General features: G+C 32.7%; 3 protein-coding genes across 3 annotated transcripts; all 3 read right to left on the minus strand.

Annotated features, from left to right (window-relative positions):
* Nucleotides 1–1,667: 1,667 nt before the first annotated feature.
* On the minus strand, nt 1,668–6,751 carry LOC124822981 (putative beta-D-xylosidase 2). The gene is made up of 6 exons (XM_047295094.2): nt 6,247–6,751; nt 4,012–4,290; nt 3,753–3,922; nt 3,589–3,686; nt 3,145–3,495; nt 1,668–3,054 (listed from the first exon to the last, which is right to left on the minus strand). The coding sequence occupies exons 1-6, from the start codon at nt 6,643–6,645 to the stop codon at nt 2,033–2,035; spliced, it is 2,319 nt and encodes a 772-aa protein (XP_047151050.2). The 5' UTR covers nt 6,646–6,751; the 3' UTR covers nt 1,668–2,032.
* A 5,190-nt stretch (nt 6,752–11,941) lies between these two features.
* LOC124822986 (uncharacterized) lies at nt 11,942–12,975 on the minus strand. The gene has a single exon (XM_047295100.2). It carries the CDS (start codon nt 12,973–12,975, stop codon nt 12,181–12,183), a length of 795 nt encoding a protein of 264 aa, XP_047151056.2. The 3' UTR covers nt 11,942–12,180.
* A 5,188-nt stretch (nt 12,976–18,163) lies between these two features.
* Nucleotides 18,164–19,043, minus strand: LOC124822988 (uncharacterized). Its single transcript, XM_047295102.2, has one exon. The coding sequence runs from the start codon at nt 18,859–18,861 to the stop codon at nt 18,364–18,366; it is 498 nt and encodes a 165-aa protein (XP_047151058.2). The 5' UTR covers nt 18,862–19,043; the 3' UTR covers nt 18,164–18,363.
* Nucleotides 19,044–20,891: the final 1,848 nt, after the last annotated feature.

Genomic DNA, 20,891 nt, shown 5'->3' on the forward strand with positions numbered 1-20,891 from the left:
AATCTTGTCATGAACTATTAATATATAAGCAACAAAGTTTTGTAAAATTTATTTCAAAGGTGAAGGTTTCTCTATTCTCTAGCGACACTTTCCATTCCAATAAAATTTATACTTGTAATGTGTAACTGCCTTTCCACACTTACATACACTTGTAATATCACCTCTTGTTTTATGTATTTAATTTTCATGAAAACAAACATCCACACTCATAATTTACTAGACTAAAATTTGGGTTAAATAGTAGGCTTTCTTAATTTTTCATGTTCAGTATTATTCATGATATAAACTAAATCAAAATCTAAACAAGTTATAATTGAAGGTCAAACGTAAATAAATAAAAAAATTATTCGTAATCCCGTGAGTGTTTTGGTATTAAAAAATTACAAGAATCATAATAGTGAATGATCTAAATTAAGTCGTTGACTAAAAAGATATAAAAAACACGTTACTTATAAAAGACAAACAAAATCATCTTTCCCCATGACCAAATTAAATTACTCAACATGAATGATACGGTTGTTAGTGACTTACTGAGTCAAAATGCATTCTGGTTTGAATCATGTGAAAATCTGTAGACTTATTTATATGTTTGAGTTTCACATTAACAATAGTTAACTGTAAAAAGAGAAAAAAAAGGTTATTTTTCTCTAACCCATATTTCATATTAAGATAACAGGATGACCCACTTTAACATTTTTCATTTGTGGTCTGCTCCATATCAAATAAGAGAATCACTTTTCCTTTGGGATAAGGTGAGAAAGAAAGGACAGAGTCATCCTTTATCCGTATCTCCCAATAATTGGAAACATGAAGGCCAAAAGTAGGCGTCAACATTTGTAATGCTGTGTTTTGCTGTAACTTGTACACTTCTGCTCTATACATTGCTTTCTTTCTTTTTAATTTTTATGTTTTTTCTCATTGTCCTTAGAACTGTAGATCGGAGAGGGAAAAAGCTCTTTCTCACAGTTTCTTACTTTGCTTCCTCTGCCCTCCGTTTATTCCTTTTGCTTACCCCAAACAAACCATTGTCACTGCTATTATTGTGTATTATAGTATGAAATAAAATGATAATGTAAAGAAATTACATTAACAAATATATGTGGAGTATGATATTAATATTGTATTTTCAATCAAATTAATATAGCTGTTTTATGCTCTGATGCTTCTCACATTTGAAACATGAATCTGAGATTCACAAATATGAAACGTGGGGACACTGGTGCTTTGGTGTGGTTGGTTTTGTGAGAGCTCGTCAACCATCTCTTGTGGATGGACGACATTCGATCTAACCATGTCAACGTCAAGGCCATTTTCAGTTCTCAAAGCCGTCTTTTGTTTTCTTTTTTTTGTTGGCTGTTTTAGTGGCTATGTTTTATTGGCCCAACAGACACCCCATTCCAGCTTCGCTCATCAAGTGCAACATTATTGTTGCACATGATTTTGCCTTCTTGCCCATTCTCTTTTAATCTCAGTCACATAGAAAAGATACAAAGCATTCAAAATCTCTTCGGTCTCATAATTGTTATGTTATTGATAAAAGCGTGAATATGAGAACTACGATTAGTAAAAAAAAAAAAAATTAGTGATGCACTTTTACGTACCTCCCCAAACCACTTTTATGTACCATATCTTTCTTTTTGGGGGGGGGGGGGTTTGTTTAGAAATGCTTATGGATTTTGAACTCGATCTTATTATTACCAAAGAGGGGGAAACTACAATTACAATTACAATGAGAAAACTATCTTATGACGAATCCTATTGATAACACGGTAACACAAGTAAAATTCGTAAAAGTAAAGAGATACATGAGTGAGTGGAGAGAAGAGTTGATTTGCTTAATCTCTCACCAAAATCGAATGAATCCTATGGAGTTATTTGACTGTGATAGATGAATAAAATCCAACACGTATTGGCTTCAATCCATGTTCATCAATATTTGTGTCTGAATAATGGGTTCTTAGAGGGAAGGTTCAATGTATGTACGTGGCATGATGAAGGGCAGAGATAATTAATGAGCAGGTGACCTAAAAAATCAGGACTTGATAATCCCAAGTGCTGCAGCTTGAAGTGAGACGGAATGTTTAACGTCGCCGATGTTAAAACTGTGTAGCCCCAACGGGATTCTCCTGATCCCAGACTTATCCACTATACTCAGGAGTTTGCAGACGTGAATATGGACTCGGACTCTGTGTTGAGCCTTGGCAGTAACATGGACTTTCTCGAAGGCCACAAGCTGCTTCTCCAGTGCCCAATGCCCGGCAGCGGCAGGTGGAGCAGAGAACACTACCAACGTGTGCGTGCCATCTCTGGACCCCACGTTTTTAATGTCCACCTGTAGGGTGATGAAGAGGTTGTCACACCGCGCATGAGTCACTCTAATGGCCCTGTTCGAAATGTCGCTGGCATTCGAACGCCGGTGACCGTTCACGGGAACTGACACCACTGTGGGAGCACTTGCCAGTGTGTGGACAAAGTGAGTGTAAGTTAACCCGTGCCCAAATGGATACACCACTTCACCCTTGTAGAATCTATACGTTCTTCCTGGGTACCCTGCCGATTCACTTCCTCGCATTGCCATATTCGTCATCGGCAACTTTCTCAGGTATTCTTCTGGGTACCATGTCATCGGAAGCTTTCCCCCTGGGCTAGAAGTTCCAAACAGTATATCTGCAATGGCGGCACCACCGGCTTGGCCCGGATAACCGGCCCAGAGGATGCCCACGATCCGAGGGTTATTCTTCGCAAAAGTGATGTCAACAGGCCCACCAGACATCAGTACCAGAATGGTCGGTCCCTTTGAGGCAGCTGCAACTTTTGAAACAAGGTCCTGTTGACGCCCCGGCAAAAGCAAACCAGTCCTGTCCACTGTTTCAGCTTCGATGGACTGGTCCAAGCCCATAACCAGAACGGTTGCATCCGCTTGACGGGCTGCGTTTATGGCGGGCCCAAAAAGTTTATCATTCTTACAAGCTACATTTTCACAGCCCAACCGATGATCAGTCGTGGCATATCTTCCTATTCCTTGTAAGGGGCTGGTGTATCCACAAGCAATACCTATCAGATAGGCAATGAGAGCATTCACATTAGGTACGGATCGGACTACTTAGGATTTTCCTGAAAGTTATGGAAGAACATGGACTTTACCAGCATAGTTTCCAATCATTGTAACGGTGGCCTTGGAATTGGGCCCAATGACAGCCACGGTACGATGACGCTGTTGGGAGAGAGGCAAAACAGGACCGGTGTTCTTAAGAAGGACAATTCCTTGTGTTGCAGCTTCGAGAGCCAGCTGTTGATGGGCCGGTTTGCACACGTCGTTTGGACCCAATTTGCCATATTCTTGGGCCGATGGCTCTCCATCAAACATCCCTAACCTCATTTGGACCGTCAGTGTATTCACCAGGGCCCCGTCCACGTCAGCTTCGCTTAGCAAGCCTTTTTTGACAGCATCCTGCGTGTGCACGGCCAGGAAGGGACCACAGTCTAAATCTAAACCTGTGACATGGTAAAAAAACAAAATGTATATGAATTTGGTGGGTTGAAGCAGATGTTTTATAAATATAGGTTGGTAAATAGAGTGAGACTGGCCTGCTTTAATGGCATCAGCGGCAGCTTCTTCGGGGGTGGGTGCATAATGTTGATTACTATAAAACACCCCAACAGAGTCACAGTCTGATACAATGTACCTGGGGACAGAAAAATAAAGGGTTTTGATGAGATGAATAGTTGAAAGTTGAAAGAGAACGGCTTACCCGTCAAGTTGCCACAGACCACGAACTGTTTTCTTGAGGAGGTTGGGGTCCGCACAAGTGGGAACCCCATTCACTTGATTGTAAGAACACATCACACTCGCTACTTTCCCTTCGCTAACACACATCCTGAATGGCACGTCGAATGTATCCTCTATGTCCTGCTTACTTACCTGCAATCAATAAATCAGAGTTTCATATATAATTTTTATTTATTGGATTAAATTTCAACAGACAAAATAAAGATAGAATTAAAGGTGACCTGTGCATTAAAGTGGAATCGATCCATGCCGTTCCAATTATCGAGGTCATAAGCCGTGAAGTGTTTGCAACAAGCAGCAACCTTCAACCGGTTAGGGTGGGTTCCCTGCAGTCCTCTAACGTAACTAGCAGCATAGATACCGGCCAGCACAGGGTCCTCACCGGGAGTTTCCTGTCCGCGGCCCCACCTTGGGTCCCTGAAAATGTTCACGTTTGGACTCCAATAGGTCAGACCTGCTGTTCCACCGTTGTACATTGCCCTTGCCTCGTCGGATACAACCTGCACGTTAACCTCTACATTCGTTTACTCTTTTTCTTTTTATCTTTGTTGCTCATCCTCATTTTTGGAAGACCCATTATTAGATGCAAGTGGCAGTAAAAGAGGGACACTGAACAGCCAAACAGGTCCCTACAGACAATTGATACGCAAGTTGAATCCAACCCCATCACCCATCACTAAAATTAAATTCAATCGTTTTCAGAAAAACATTGTTTTGTTGAAACCGGATCATTTTATTCTTTACATGCCACATCTTTATCATTTTCTCTCTAATCAGCAATCATAACCCTTATTTTTATTTTATTATTTATTTATACAAACTAAATGAAAGTGATGCTCTCTTCTTTCATAAATCTCAATCCATGATATTTTTATATTTTATTGTTATTACTTAAATTAACTACTTTTAGTACTTAGCTACCTGTGTTAGAAAGAAAATCAATTTTTTTTAATAAAACTGTTAAAAAGATTACTTATTCCATCATTATTTTTACAAAAGAAAAATCTTAAGTGGATATGAATTAATGACTTAAATAACAAAAAAACATAAGTTAAAGTAAGTTCTTAATTAAATTATTTAATTCTTATAAAATGATAAAAAGAACCTTATTTTGAGAGTCACTCTATTACATCTTATATATCCACCAAACTTTACGTAAGATTAAAACTAATTTATACTAATAACAAATCTCATCTTAATTTTATAAAAAATAAATTATACTTTATTTATTAAAAGAGTATCAAAATTTATCCAAAGTTTGTTTAATTTATCCTGTTACCCACTGTTAAGAAAATATATTAGAAAATTTCCATCACCCAAAAATTAAAGTAATTTACCTAATATAATAAGGACAAACGTCGTGTTATATTGCCATTTTATGAGAATATGTTAAACTTAATTTTCCACCCTAACAATAGGAAGACAGTGTAGCAGCCTGCAAAGATTCTCGGGAGTTTCCACCTCTAGTCCGTGAGTGAAAAGTGAACATTAATTAAATGAATGGCTGCCTCACCGTGCACATGCACCTGCTCATATATGCAAAGGTCCATTTTCGCTTACATTATTTTACATAAATTTTATTATCTTACATTATTACTAAAATTATTTTTACAAATTCTGTTTTAATACAGACACGGTATATTCTTTTACATAAATATTATATTCTTATATTTTTATATTTATATTTTTAACGTGAGTATAAATCTTTTTTTTAGATGAAAAATATTTGTTTATTTTTATGATAAGAAATTTTAAATGTAAGAAAATCTTATTACGTAAGCCCCTCCTGGTTTTAATTGCTACTGTTAGACTTCATAATGACTCCCTTCCACGCAGGTGACTGTGTATACAGTATTTCGTTTTTATCAAAACTAAGTAAATCTTATAATAGTTAACACGGTATAAAGAAATGCTAACACCAATAATCTTTCTAATTATCTTTCTAATTTTACATAGAGAATAATATATACCTTTTAAAATTTATGTACACCCCATGGATAAAAAATAAACAATTATGGAGAAGGAAAAAAAGCGTGGGATTTCTCGTGTATGGCAGCTGAATATTAAGTATATGGCGCGCAGGCCAAAGAAAAGGAATAAAGGGTAAAAGTAGCATGATGGCAACACAACTAGAGTGAATCTCAGCAAAAAATAAGAAGAAAAAACAAACCGTGACCAAAAGAAAAGTCAAGCACTTTAACTGGGATCACATATGAAAATCATCTTAATTCAATTTATATTGTGACCTATATTTTATTTTCACTTTATTACTATACACAAATAAGATAAAAGAGACAATGTTTGCCAACTAAAAATCGATCTCGTTTTGGTGTGACATTTTATTGCTTCAAGGGTGAGTGCATGCAAATTAAATTCATAATTAAAATAGATTTTGTTTTTCAAATTTGTGAATGCTAATTATAATAATTGTAAAATTTATGGGAAGAAAATCTGACCCGTCCGATTGACTCCCAGAGTGAAGCGTTGAAGGAAGCAGCGGTGGTGATGACTTGAGGGAAGCTAGTCGCGCCGGGGAATTCTGCATTAAACTTGACTCCGGGACCCACATTAGAAACGCCGTGCAGTGCCTCCGACCACCACTCGTACCCTTTCATCCCCAACCGCGGAACCGCCGCGGCATTGTTCACCAGAAGCCTAACCTTTTCTTCAAGCGTCAACCTTCCGATGAGGTCCTTCACCCTCTCCGGTATCGCCACTGAGACCTTGCAAAAAGGAAAGTTCTTGGTGGCAGCATTTTTAGGGTCACAGGCGAATGCTTCACGTGCCTGGCACGTGTAGTGGAGCAGAAAAAGGAGGAGGAAGACGGCAACGAGGGATGAGAAGGTTGAAGACATTTGGAGCAGAGAGGAAATAAAGGTGAGTGTTAAAGATCAGATAAAACATTATAAATACAACGGAGCACAATGTGTGTGTGTGTGCGCGCGTGAGAGAGAGGAATATTCAAATGAGAGTGTAAATGATAATGACGACGTAATAGTGAGGCCAAGCTAGTAGATGGCTCCCTTAATTTGATGATTGGATTTTCCACTATGTCATTTTTTTACTTACTGATTGTTCTGTTTTGTGATCATTACTTTTATTATTATTATGCACATCAAACAACTTTTGTTTGCTGGTGATATCTCAATAATTTTTACGACTTTTGTAAATATATATCTTCTATTATAACTGTAGGAATTATTATTGATTTTAATTATTGTAATGGTGTAAATAGGCTTGAAATTGGGTCAACATTTTTCATGAGAAGTCTATGACCTATTTCGTATCGTATGTGTAGGGTTGGAAAAATCGATTTAAGTTAAGTCATTCGTTGAACAAACTAAGAATCTTTGAAAAACGGGCTAGTTAAAAGATCAATGATTTAGGTTATGTGAAAACCGTTCAAGTCTATTAAACAACGTTTATTTAAATAATGACAGTGTTATTGTTATTTTTTATTGTATAAGATAGACCTTAAAAAAATAACTATATCAGATAAATTAATTTGACTAACGTTTAATATTGAAATTTGTAAATGTCAGTTAAGCATAACTATTCTCTACTATTGTTACACATCTGGCAAGCACAAATTATTTTGGCTCAGAAAATGATAATCTGATACAATGTCCAAAGATAGATTATGCTTTATGAGTAATGTAAGTACAAAGTGTAGTTGGTATGGCTCAAAAAAACAAAAATAGAAAAGGAAGCTGCAGTTATCGCGTAATGAACAATGTTTAATGCTTTTCTCCGCCAAATGCCCAATATCCAGAAATAATAATTGACATCCCTGCTGCAACATCAAATGAATCAAAAGAGTGAAAGACACGTAAAGTTAAACTTTTTGCCGAGATTCAGTGACTTGATAGTTATGACCTTTTAAGTTTTAAGATATTAACTTTGTTCAAATCTTCTATAAAAGTGGGTAAGAGTAATCAGTATAACACAAATAAAAAGAATCCAGACACCGAAAAAGTAGACTTATCAGTCAAACGTAGTGAAAATTATGGATGAAGAGCGCATAGGTTGGATTACAAGAAGCTAATAATAGAGATTGCGAACTTAACTGCCTCTATCCATCAGTAATGTTAGATATCTGCAAAAGTTTTTGTTGGTTGAGTTGAGGGTAGCTTCACTTAGAAGTTAGGGTAGACATTGAGCTTCTCTGTCTCAGATATTCAAAATCAGAGTCTTTCATATCTCCATTAGCCAGAGATACAAAAGGACGAACATTTAACAAAAAGAAGAGATAATCATAAGAAAACAAATCATTGGCCTCCGAGGTGGCATTGTTTACTACATTTATATTTAGTGATCACGAAACTTTGCCTACAGAGTTAGTACATTGGTTATTTCTTTGGGTAGGTTTTGTTAATCGGTAGTAGAATGTAGTAGACATATAACGTTAATCTTTCATGGTGTTCTGGTCTTGGAATTGGGTAAGTGTGTGGAAGTTGAAGATGAGTGTAAGATGTAGCAGAGAATGGGATTTTATATATTAAGAAAATATCCACTTGTGTTGTGTGGGGGTGGTGAGTTGGTGGCAACAGAACATTAATGAGAAGAATCGTTAGGTTTTCTTGGGAAGGCCTCCATAATGTGATACCAAAGTTTTGTCTGGTTCTTTCAGTATCTGGACCCGTTCTCTTTCTTCTAATCCTTCTAATCTTTGCTCATAATAATCTTTCTTTTGGATCATATGAAGTTTGATGTAAAATAGGATCCACTCCTGTTTCTGGGTATTAGACTTAACACAACAACAAGAAATAATTAATGATGTCTTTTCCACATTCTTAAGGAAAGATCCATCAAATAGACTTGTTAGGAATATTTTGTTTTGATTGAAGTGGTCCATGACTATGACACGTTTGAATATTGGTTGTCTCTGTTTAAAAAGAGACACAGCTATTGGATCACATAACACAAACTTTTAGCTAACTCATTGACTCGTCACTCACTGCAGAAACTTGGGGGTCTTCAAAGCATAAACAGACAACAAATGGAAGAGAAAAGGAAAAATACAAAGAGAATCACGGGAAATTGACGAACACTGAACCATCATACTATCACAGTTCAGAGTCGGGATGAAGTCAGGGTGAACTACTGACCTGTTGGACCCGCCTTTTCATATCAGCTTCAAAGGCATATGAATTATGATATCTTGGGTATACTCTAAAATCCAAACAGAAATCAGATGAAACATAATGGTAAATAATTCGTAAATATACACTTGAGGTTTCTCCCTGCACCACAGATTTCTTATTGCACCTCCCCAATTTTTTTTTCAAAAATATTCTTAGGTAAAAGTTTGGTTACTTTTACCATTTCTTTGTATTTTTATTTAAAACCCTAAATTCTTACCCATTTCACTCACCCTGTGTCGCACACCCCACCCCACCCCCACAATCTCATTTCTCAGTTTCTCTCTTCTACCATTTGCTCTCCTCTTCTTTCATTTCCGTTTTCTCTCTTCCCCTTCCATTTCCGTTTTCTCTCTTCTTCCATTTATAATGCTTCCATTGAGTTAAGTGCTTGGTTCGTTTGCTGTGGAGGAGTGTGCTTGCTTGGTTTGCGGTTGGTTTGGTCTCTTGACACTTTGATCCATGTTAGTTTTCTCTCCGGTTTGATATAGTTAATGCAATTGATGTTGATTTGTATGTTTGTTTGCATGTTAGTTAGTTTGGTTTGTATGTATATTTAGGTCTGTAAACATACTGGTTAATATGTGTGGTGGTTAATGTTTGTTGTGAGCTTCAACATATATCCTTAAACGTTATTCCCACGAAAGTTTATATTAAATACAATATTAAATGTGTTTAACAATCCAAAAAAAGTCGCTAACAATCTTTGATTTCTTCACACACCTATTCCAATTATTTGTTTCGATCCAATATCATCATTAGTTAATGATCGTTTATACGAATGTTTTACGTTTTACAGTGTAGATTTGTTAAATTGTTGTAACATATCATTTTTTTTTCTTTCAAGATTAATAAAATATTTGCAGGTTACTTTTTGTCACATCAACTAGTAATGACTGTCCACTTAGATTTAACCTACCAGCATAAGAGTGATAATCTAAAGTTTCAGCGAAATCATGGTTGTGATGTCCATACATCACCTTCAACACCCATTTGTCCTCGTCAGAACATGGTTTGCCCTCTAACCTAAACGGTCACTCACATTTTTGAGTTTTATACACTAGCTTCCGCATCGGGTTTGTATTTCCAATATTTTTCACTTTTTTTACATGCAAGTAAGATCAACGTCTTTATTCCTTGTACACTATTAGCTATATATGTCAGATCTTGCTATAACCACGACAAATCCTAAATCATAAGCGATGTCTCTCACCAATTGAATTAAGTGATCGCAAGAAGAAAATATTTCATCTGTGGTAAAATTATTTGTGAAATATCCATCTCCAACTTCTTTTATGAAAAAAAAAATCTAATATAAAACTATAATGAACTTGAGAATCCATGTCATCACTATATTCTTTTATTTTACACAATATTCACTTGTAATATAATATTCACTTTCAATAACATAATTCATTATTAATTAAAATAATATAAATAAATTAATAAAATTTATCAATAGAATTATTAAATTATTAAACAAATAAAATTTAAATTAATAAAAAAATATCTAGATAATTATTAAATTAATAAACAAACATTTTAAATAATGGAATCTACACAAATAAAAAACTAACATTATATTAAATTAATCAACTAACATTATAAAAACTGTCATGTCAAATATAATTATGGTCAATATTTTAATTTATTATTTTTATTTTATTTTATTTCATTTCATTTCAGTGTGGTAGTGTATTTAAAAGGACACAAAGTGATTAAATATTTAAAAGTGTTATTTATTTAAGTATGAGAGTATAAAAATGCTTTCTACATAAACCATCACATCTCCTCAATTTGCACTTTTTACGTTTTATCTAGTTTGGCTTGACGTAGAATGCTTCCAATAAATTAAATGACGGAAATAATTTGAATATTTCATCCAAATTTTGGGTCAATGTACATACTAAAACAAAATTCGTAACTGCAAGAGCAAACAAAATAAAAATGAAGTGTACCACTCTAACCATAAAAGAGAAAATTTAAGAAACGAACTGATTATTATGATGGAAAAACTTAAACAAAGACATGTATGTTTTCTTTTATCTCATTTTCTTTCGTATTTTCCTTCTTGCGTCTCCTTATTTCTATTATCGTTTATCATTTTTGTTTATCTTTTACTTTTTAATTTATCTCTTTTTCAAACCCGTTCATCTAAAATACGGTGGGCGGTTTTGTTTATCCGGTTTAAAATTAGAAAAAAAGAGAGAATAAAAGTGAGATAAAAAAGAAGGCGAGTTTATAATAATAAGTCCTTTTTATGGAACGGGATTACTCGTTCTTCTCATTTATTTACTTATTCAACTTTTCAATTTGACCTTTGTTTAACCCTTTATTCTTACAAAAAGGTACCAACTTCAAAGCAGAATACTATATACATATATTTATTTAGCCTTCTTTATTTTCTTATATATATATATATATATATATATATATATATATATATATATATATATATATATATATATATATATATATATATATATATATATATATATATATATATATTGAATTTAATCACTTATTTAATTTTAAAAAATTCCCATTATTTATGGAAATATTAAATGTAAAGATGACGAAGTAATACGAATATAAATATTCGCTTTTCTAATATTCTATAAATTAAGAATACTTTTGTTTAAAAATAATGATACATTTTAAAAGTAATTTAACAAAAATAATTGAAGAGCGTGTAGGTAAAAATCTAATATTCGTGCATATATTAACATTACCAGTATTTTTTTTAACAAATAAATTAACAATATACCATTTTTAAACAAATGACATCAACATCATTATGTCAACAAGTAATGCAAGTGACAAATGCACTAGTTATATGAAATTCCCACTGACGTCGGTGCGGGATTGCCAATTGCTTCTAGATTTATCAAAACTCAATTTTCCTAATTTGACTGTCACCTATTTTAATTTATATACGCAGTTATATAATTTGATAACATTCTTTTACTTGCATTCAATCACCTAAATTAATTTTCTGTAATTTTAAAAATAAGCAGCAGTCCAATCTATGTTGGTTAATAATATAATACTGTAACATACAAACAGAACAGGCTTCATAAATTGTTTGACCTCGGCACACTCCTTTAAACATGAGTTCTTAGAGAAACTATAATTCAGTGTGGTCTTAGACCGAACATAACAGAAGCCATGCCTGAACTCTCATACAAGTTATACTGAATATACCCACATAAACCAACACTCACTGAATGCGACCGAATATAACAACATCTAAATCTTTGCAGCAGTGAAGGTTTTAAGGAACAATAACCATCGAGATAGTTTTCTGTTAACCTTCTTCTCTTTAATGGTGTCCAAACTAGGCTTCCAACCTTTTCCCGACAACTGCCTACTCAAATACTCCGGTCTCCCTTCTAACATTTCTGGCAAAAACTCACAAAACCCGTACTTCTCCTGGGCGTTCTCCGTCTCTTCTTTTTCCTGCAACACTGCAACCCCTCTCTCGGAGTTGAACAACCCTGCAAGCCAAGGAAGAAACCCTGAAGAAGAAACAAAATACTTGGGATGCAGAGCAGAGTTAACGATGAAGATAATGCGGCGACTATCCTCGCTGCTCAACCCCACAGGCTTCCCTTGCTTCACCGGAACCATCACGTAGGTTTTCTTCATCTCCAGCTTCTGGTCTGCCGGCAGCGGCGTTGGCCTTTTCTGCTTGACGGCGGAGTGAAAATCAAGCACAACCTGTTGTGGGTGGTCCATCATGAGCTCTGCCACGGTTAACGGTTGGTGAAACTCTTGAACGGAACCATCCCAGTAGACGATTTTGGCGGTGGCTATTTGGTTTCCCATGAGAGAATACGTAATTGGATGTAAAGGTCGGAGAAGAGGGAATGTGAATTGACTTATATTGAGGATTACGTTAGAGTGTTTGTTAAACCGCTCCATCTTGTGAAGGATATAATGGTGGACTTGGTAGTTAGGTTTTGCTGAGTCCTTGGGCTTGTGAGAGAGTTTTACAAGTACATTTTTTGACTTCTGTCCCCCACCTTTATTAATTAATCTCATAAGAAAAATAAGACGGTTGATGAAAATGTTCAGTAATGGTGGTCATCACCAATCATATTCCTCTTAATTTTGCCTTCTCTCTTTACCAAACAGGAAAATCAATTCAAGGAACCGTTCAACTGCAATTCAGTGAAATAATTTCATTGGGTTATATTATATAGGCTTAATACCCTATTTTGTCCCCAGTTTCGCTCGAAAATGTCAAATTAGTCCATCCTTTAAAAAATGCATCAATTACGTCCTCACTTAATAAAATTTGCATGAATGAAATCACTTCCGTTAAATCCGTACAAACGGCGTTAATTATTTTTCTCTCTCTTCTACTCGAATAATTAACGCCGTTTGTACGGATTTAACGGAAGGGATTTCATTGATGCAAATTTTATTAAGTGAGGATGTAATTGACGCATTTTTTAAAGGATGGACTAATTTGACATTTTCGAACTAAATTGGGGATAAAATAGGGTATTAAGCCTATTATATATTATAGTTTGTGTGTGTGTGGTACTTGACGTTGTATATATATAATTTTATTGGCCTCTCAAATTTGATTCAACCAATTCTGGGTTGCTTGTCGGTGCTATTTTTCATAATTTTAACCTCCTGACCTTTTCTTTTCGGTGTCAGCAGTAGCAATTCTAATGACACATTTTTTTTTTTATATAATCAAATTGTTTATAAGTAAATATTCTTAATATATATAAACTTATTACAATGAAGATATATTGAATTTCATATAAATTTCTTAAAAGAAAAAGTGAAAACAACAGATGATGAAAAGGAGAAAGATTAAAAAAAAAGTAAATTGTAAAATTTTATTATAAATAGATGGAGAAGAAAAGGTACGTACGTGCATTGAAGCTAGGATACCCTACGTTACTGGGTATCATTAATAATTTGACGTACCTTAATACGGACTACGTGAACGTGACGAATTAATTTGATCATACTGACTTCATGAAGGTAGCATGATATTTGTATGCAAAATTCACTCCAAAAGTTTTCATCAGATTTATGCTGTAATGTAGTAAGATTAAACAGGGTGTAAATAAATTATTGGGCTCGCGATCGCAGCATATTTATTGTTCCATTAATCTTTAAATTATTTATATTTAAAATAAAATATACTTATATATAGCATAAAACTTGCCAGGACTGTAAAATCATCGATAATTTAAAATGTCTCTTTATATACTATCTTAATATCATTTTTCAAATAGAAATCAAATAGTAAAAAATTCACTTTTTTTATGCGCAAAGTTATTTGTTCTCCTTTTCATTTTTTATTTATTAAAAAATTCAGATTATAATATGTTTTCCGTTCCCAAATTATTATTAAAAATGGTGTTTAATTTTTATATTATTATAAACTATATTTAGTCTTGTTTTATGAAATGAATATAAAATATTATTTCCAACCAATGATATATCAGTTGTATTTTTGTTTACATAAAACTCTCTTGGTCACAGGAGAAACACTTAACATATTCTTTGTTGGAAAAAATGTTTTACCTTAATGGAGATGGTGGTAATGGAGATGTTGGAAACAAAGATAAAGAAGATGAACACGAATGATAAAAATGAAAATCTACAAGAACAGTGACCAAAATTGTAACAAATATCATCACTGAATTAACCATTATTCTCTTCGCAATGTTCTTAAACTATTATAAATATATTTTGTCACATTTTTTTTTATATAAACAACCTATTTATATTTTTCCACCATTTTCTTGGAGTTAAATCAAACTAAATAAAAGAAAATTACATAATTTGTAATAACAACTTAAAAATTGTTCACATTTTTAGTTATGTCTTCTAAACTCATATTTTGTAGTAGTTATAATATGTATCAACTTCTTTATGGAAGTTTAATCCATCTTTTGATTATTTTTTTCTAACAAACATATTTTTCGATATATCTTTTTTTTTTTCGATCACTTTTTAATTTCACTCTTAAACTGGCTTTATTTCGATTTATTACGTAATCATAATTTTCTTAATCTTATCATCCATCTTTTCATATCTTCTCATATACTTATCTCAATCTTTTTAATATATTTACTTCGGCATCCTATTCGATTTCTCGATCTCATTAACTATAATAAATAATTATATATAGTTATTTATAGATATGTATATATGGTTATATACGTATGTATGGAAAATCTTCATAATTTATAATAAAATTGATAAAAGCATTTTATTTTATTTTATGTTGTCGTTGGTACGTGGCTAGTTATTTACCTTGAGAATTAAATTCCTGAATTTAATATTTTCGTAAACTTGTTTTCTATAATCTGTTCTAAAACAAAATAAATATTTTTTGCATGTTTATTTTATATATCCTTTCCAATAAAACGGTTAGGAGTCCCACAGGTCTTAAAGTCCTAACAAAAATTAATGGGAACGCTGGAAGCAGTGAAAAAAAGGTGTATTTTTTTGGAACCTTAAGAAGTTTCTTATTATGTTTACTCTGACTCAAATAGTTTAACATAAGTTGTCGGTGGTGTGTCCTTTACCCCACCATTTCAGAGTAGTTCTCTACTTCATATATACCGCAGTTCATAACTGCAATTATATATGTTCAAGTACCAACAATTTTTCTGCTAGCCTAATGTTTGTTTCAAGAATCTCTATGCCCTTGGCAGAAAGGGTAGGTGAAAGATTTGCCCAGGTCTCTCCTTAACTTTAACAATAATACACTGACACACTTTTAACATAAATAAAATAGTATTAAAAAGGATAAATTTTTGTATTTTTTTCAAAAAAAATAAACAATAAATGTAAAAAGTTTATGTGTATTAAAATATATATATTTTTATTTTAAAAGAGTTTAATGCGAACAAACTAATCAAAATACTTTATTTATTTGGTTAGATTATATAATTTTTCTCTAAATTTATCTACATGGATGACGGAGATGAAAACCTTATGTTGAATATCAATATAATGAAATGACAAGTGATTACAATTTTTTTATTTTATCAAATTAGATGTAAAATTATAATCTTTTAAAAAGTATTGAATTGATAAATTTAAAATTTTTAATATTTTAAAAGTGTGGAAATTATTTAGAATCCAAATATGAATCTGAGTACGAAAATAAAAAAAGTTGTATATTATATAAAGAAGAAGATTTATAAATAAATGTACTGTACATATATCTTTGTAAACTGTTTAAGGGATTACAAATATTAATTGTGTAACTATGAATAGAGAAAAGTATAATTTCTTAAAAAATTCTTGCGTTAGTTGATTGGTAAATATATAAATATTATAATATAGGCAATTTTTTTTGGGTGGAATAGTTTCGGCCCATTCCTACCCATTCTGAAACTATTAGAACAGAGAGTTACTTCCTCCACTACCACACACTGTTCCCAACACCTTCTCATTCCTCTTTTGTCTTTTAAATAATATTTAAACGGATGTAAATATACGTTGAATTTCGGACGTCAACATCCGTGCACGGATATTGACATCCGTTGAAGAATAAACGAATGTCGATATTCATATTTAAGCTTTCTGTTTTTCCCCCTTTGTTGCACAGGTACACATGGCAAACTTAATCTGACAGACTCTTGACATTGAGGTTTGCAGCTTTTTAAGGTGGCTGGTACAACCTTATTCTGATGGAGAAATAAAGCCAACAAGTTAACTGTTCTTGCTACTTCTCAATTCGGTCAATAATGCTGCAACTTTCTCCTTTTCTTTTTAAATTGTAACATATAAAGCTTTAACTTTCAAGACATTGCAATGTCTTCTTTCATATGGACAACTTCATTCATGCAAACATACATCCTGGAAATATCCTTCTTCGAGTGGCTTAGAGCAAGTTGCGAAAATGGTTCTTCAAATCAAAAGCCTCATGTAATTTTTCTTAATGTGTATATGACTGTCGAACTCTATGTAGGGAAGAGGTGTAAGGAGTACTTGGTAAAAGTTAAATTAATGCAAGGTATTTTTGGAATTAAAAAAATAGTGAGAATATGTAAGAAGTACTTGGGGTGGTGAAGGGAACAACTCTCATTAGAATTTCTTGAGTTAAGAGTGGGGTTAGATTGGTGACTTAAGCTCTGCACACCAATCTAAGATAAAAGCATAATTAATTATTCATGATTTTACTAAAATATTACAAAATAGAAACATTGATATACTCCTAAGTAATGTGTTTGAGATATCATAAAATAGGAAGTTGGTTACCCTTGTAAAAAAGTAGATACACGATGTGATGATGCATATTATCCTATTCCTTAGGTTTGCAACCTAACATGAATGTGCTATAACTTTAAATCTCACTACCAATTGAAGCAACACAAGAATGACAACAATAATTGCAAAGTGAGGATCATAATAATAATAATAATAGCATAAGAACATGTCACATACCCACACTACCTTTTCAGTTGTGTTAATATTAATGCAATCATTTCACTAATAATACAAAAATATTACTCTTTCTTCCTTCTTTTCCAATTCTTATATTTGTTTGAATAAGGTTATAAGAAGTGAGGAATAAAAAAAGGAAATATAATTACAGTACAAAATGAGTCTTTTTACGGGTGAAATTTAGATCCAAGTGCAGAAAAGTACCAAACACAGAAATAGAAAGAGTGTGATGATATTTACATTTTAAACTTTCTTTATAATGTGATAAAGAAATTTGTAAATAAAGTTGTTACATAATTGACTGTCACAAATATTAATAAAATATTTATAATATAATTAACTATGTTTAAATATAATCAATTATATATTTATTACATTGCAACACTGGTAAGTAAAGAAAAACACTACACACACACATATTCAGAAAAATGAGACAAACACTTATTTTCCACTGTCACTGTATCCCTTGAGAGGAAGAAAAGAGAAATTTTTTGTTCCAAAACACAATTTTATGTATCGAAAAACTTGTTCAGAAAATTTTATTCAAAAAATCATGTTTTGAAACATATCTCATATGAAAAAAACCCTCAACCTTTTCTGATTGGAATAGGGCTTATGTATATATATATGGGCTTTAAGCCTTAAAACTTTGGGCCACTAAAGTGATTTCCGGACTGGATCTCCACACTCTAATCCAATACTAGTATTCGGTTCCAGTATAACCAAGTGGAGACTTTTCTTTTTGCAAGAGGAGTTTTTGTAACACTATTTGTAGATGAAATCCAACAGTTATAAATTTTAATTAATTTGAACAAAAAGCCTTGTCAGCATTGCTCCACGTTTTAATTATGAACTTGGCATCATTGAGCGTTGGTTCAGTGGTACAAACTACCCATGTCAGTGTAAAGTTATAAAAGAAAAAAAATGGAAAAACAATACACCGAACACAAGTGTGTGTGGAAGACAAAATTTGAAGAAAATTGCTGGCCAAATTGATTATTCGAAGATAGTATCCAAAACAGGATTCCATCGTACTTGATTCCCCAACCTCGGACACGCAGGTGAAACGGTAACCTCGTTTTCCGCATCCCTTTCAGTTGACCTCGAAACGAGTGAGGGTGAAACCTTAGCCTTGTTGGTTCCCCTTGTCCTCTTTTTGTGGCTACTCTGTGCCTCTGCAATGGCCATCTCAAACTTTGAAGCCTTGGAATGGACCCTACTAACCGGCAACAGCAGGTAAACCTTCCCCGCTACGAGCTCCTCTTCGGGCAACAAAGCAGAAACCCGTCCCGTTCTACGGAGTTCGTCCAACGGAGTGACGACGTGGCCGAATTCTTCTATCATTAGCTCCCCCGATTTCACTGGTAGCTTGATCTCCCGAGTGTTTCCACCACTCTCTAACAGAACTGCAGTTTTCGTAGGTTTTTTTCTCTTCAAAATGTTCCCAATACTTACACCGTTAGAGATACAAGAAGAAGAAGCAGCGTTCCCCATAGACTAACGTTAAAAAGGAATAGAAAAAAGAGGGTTGATTTTGTGTAGTGTGTATGTTGTGTGGTGGAAGATGGGAGTGAAGCATATATAGGGTTTAGGTAAGGGAGAATGTTTAGAAATCTGTGGACTTGCGTTTGAGAGTGTAAAGGTATGGTTGTGGGAGTGACGCGAATTTTGGCTTCTATGGAGAACTGGTGTCCAAAACGCGGAATTTCTTTCTCTCTTTTATTACTATTTCTTTCTCGTTGACTCTTTACTTTTCTCCTTTCTTTCAACCTTTACAGTTCAATAATCATCGTGCTTTTGTAACTCCAAAAAAGTTAGTTGTCAGCAACTATAAAAAGTTACCGAAATATAGAAAAAAACAGCAGGCCAACCAGTTTGCTAGAGATAAAAGAAAAGACATTTTGAAGGATACGAAATTTTGGGTGTAAGAATGGAGGATGATGCAAAAGGTTAATGTAATGATGTGGCCTTTTGACATGGTCAGTGCGCTTTACAGTATGGAGTGGCCTTTGCTCTAACTGCCAGTTGTAGGAATCACCAGTCAATTATTAATATCTACGAAAGAAAATAGTTGCATCCTATTTTGTTGGACTAATATTATCTGGTTCCAAAGCTGTTTATATCTTTTCCAAAAGTTATTAAGATATGAAACAAATTCCTGAAACTGTTAGTTATATCAATGACTAGGTGTTACAAGTTGAATATTTCTTAGAGCGACATTAATTTTAATTTAAGACTCATAATAATTATTTTAATTGTAAAGATTCATTTCACATTTTACATGTCATGATAATCAAGAACAAATATTTCATTAAATATAGTCAACCAAACTTTTATGATGAAAAATTGTTACCAATAGATGCTAAATTTTGTATACTAATAATATAGGTATCTGAAAAGACTATAATGACCACTTCTGTCAAATTTAAGAATATAAAATTTCATTTATTCTATTTTAGTATGCAATGAATTTTAATTTATATGAGAAAGAAGAGGTTTGAAATTCAATAAATAGTTTAATAGAAAAAATATTACATATCATTTTTCTAATATATGTATATATATATATGGAAAAATAAATAAACAATAAAAATTATAGTACATATTATAACAAGTGTAAAATAATTGAAACCGAAGACGTCCATTGAATATTAGCATGTCCTATTACGGATATTTTCTCTCACATATATCTGTATATGGAATTTTTTAAAGAATTGTGCTTTTTACATTAAAACATAAATAATTTTATTATCTTTATGAGAAGTTAATTGAAAAGTAAAAATGATACCGCATAATATATATATATATATATATATATATATATATATATATATATATATATAATTCTGTAAAAATAATATTAGAAAACAATTATGTAGCTATTATTTTTAAAAGATTTTTTTTAATTATTTTGAAATATATTTTTTTTCAATTATTTATTTCAATTATTCTGTAAAAATGGTTTTTAGGTTTAAATATGTTTTTTATCTTATATTTCAACATGGTGTCACGTAACAATGTTACGTGTTACTATCAACCTCAAATGTAATTGTATCAACCTCAAATGTAATTGTCTTATATTCAATTCAATCCATGTATTTGTTATTTTGATTTAATTTAGTCTCAAATTTTCTCAAAATTGAGTAATGTTGTCACTCTTCAAATTAACACCAAATTTAATTTGTAGGTTTAATTATTCATTTGGTCTTTGTTTTGGTCAAAAAATGTCAAGTTAGTCTTTCAATTTTGTTGTCCTAATTTATGAAAAGTTGATATAATTAGCTCATTTCTTGTTATACTATATGAAAAGTGTTAAGGACAATGTCACATGTCAATTTATAGTTTTTTTAAAATATTAATTTTTCTTAAAAAATTGAGATTTTTTTTTTCACGTATCATATCAAAGTTGTGTCTCGTGGTACTCTTAGTGTGACGTGACAATAATAGTGTGATATGATAGTGCCACATGGCAAAATATCAATTTGATCCATATACTTGTTTTTTTATTCAAATTACTCCCATTT

The sequence above is a fragment of the Vigna umbellata genome, chromosome 5, assembly GCF_029865625.1.
Source record: "Vigna umbellata cultivar VRB3 chromosome 5, Vumbellata_1.0, whole genome shotgun sequence".
NCBI lineage: Eukaryota > Viridiplantae > Streptophyta > Magnoliopsida > Fabales > Fabaceae > Vigna > Vigna umbellata.

Bases quoted from the DNA above. Each gene is read 5' to 3' on its own strand.
- LOC124822981 (XM_047295094.2), bottom strand. From the start codon at position 6,645: ATGTCTTCAACCTTCTCATCCCTCGTTGCCGTCTTCCTCCTCCTTTTT. The intron at 3,923-4,011 runs GTCACCTTTAAT...TATTGATTGCAG, and splicing joins GATTCCACTTTAATGCACAG to GTAAGTAAGCAGGACATAGA. The intron at 3,496-3,588 runs GCCAGTCTCACT...ACCATGTCACAG, and splicing joins CGCTGATGCCATTAAAGCAG to GTTTAGATTTAGACTGTGGT.
- LOC124822986 (XM_047295100.2), bottom strand. From the start codon at position 12,975: ATGAGATTAATTAATAAAGGTGGGGGACAGAAGTCAAAAAATGTACTT.
- LOC124822988 (XM_047295102.2), bottom strand. From the start codon at position 18,861: ATGGGGAACGCTGCTTCTTCTTCTTGTATCTCTAACGGTGTAAGTATT.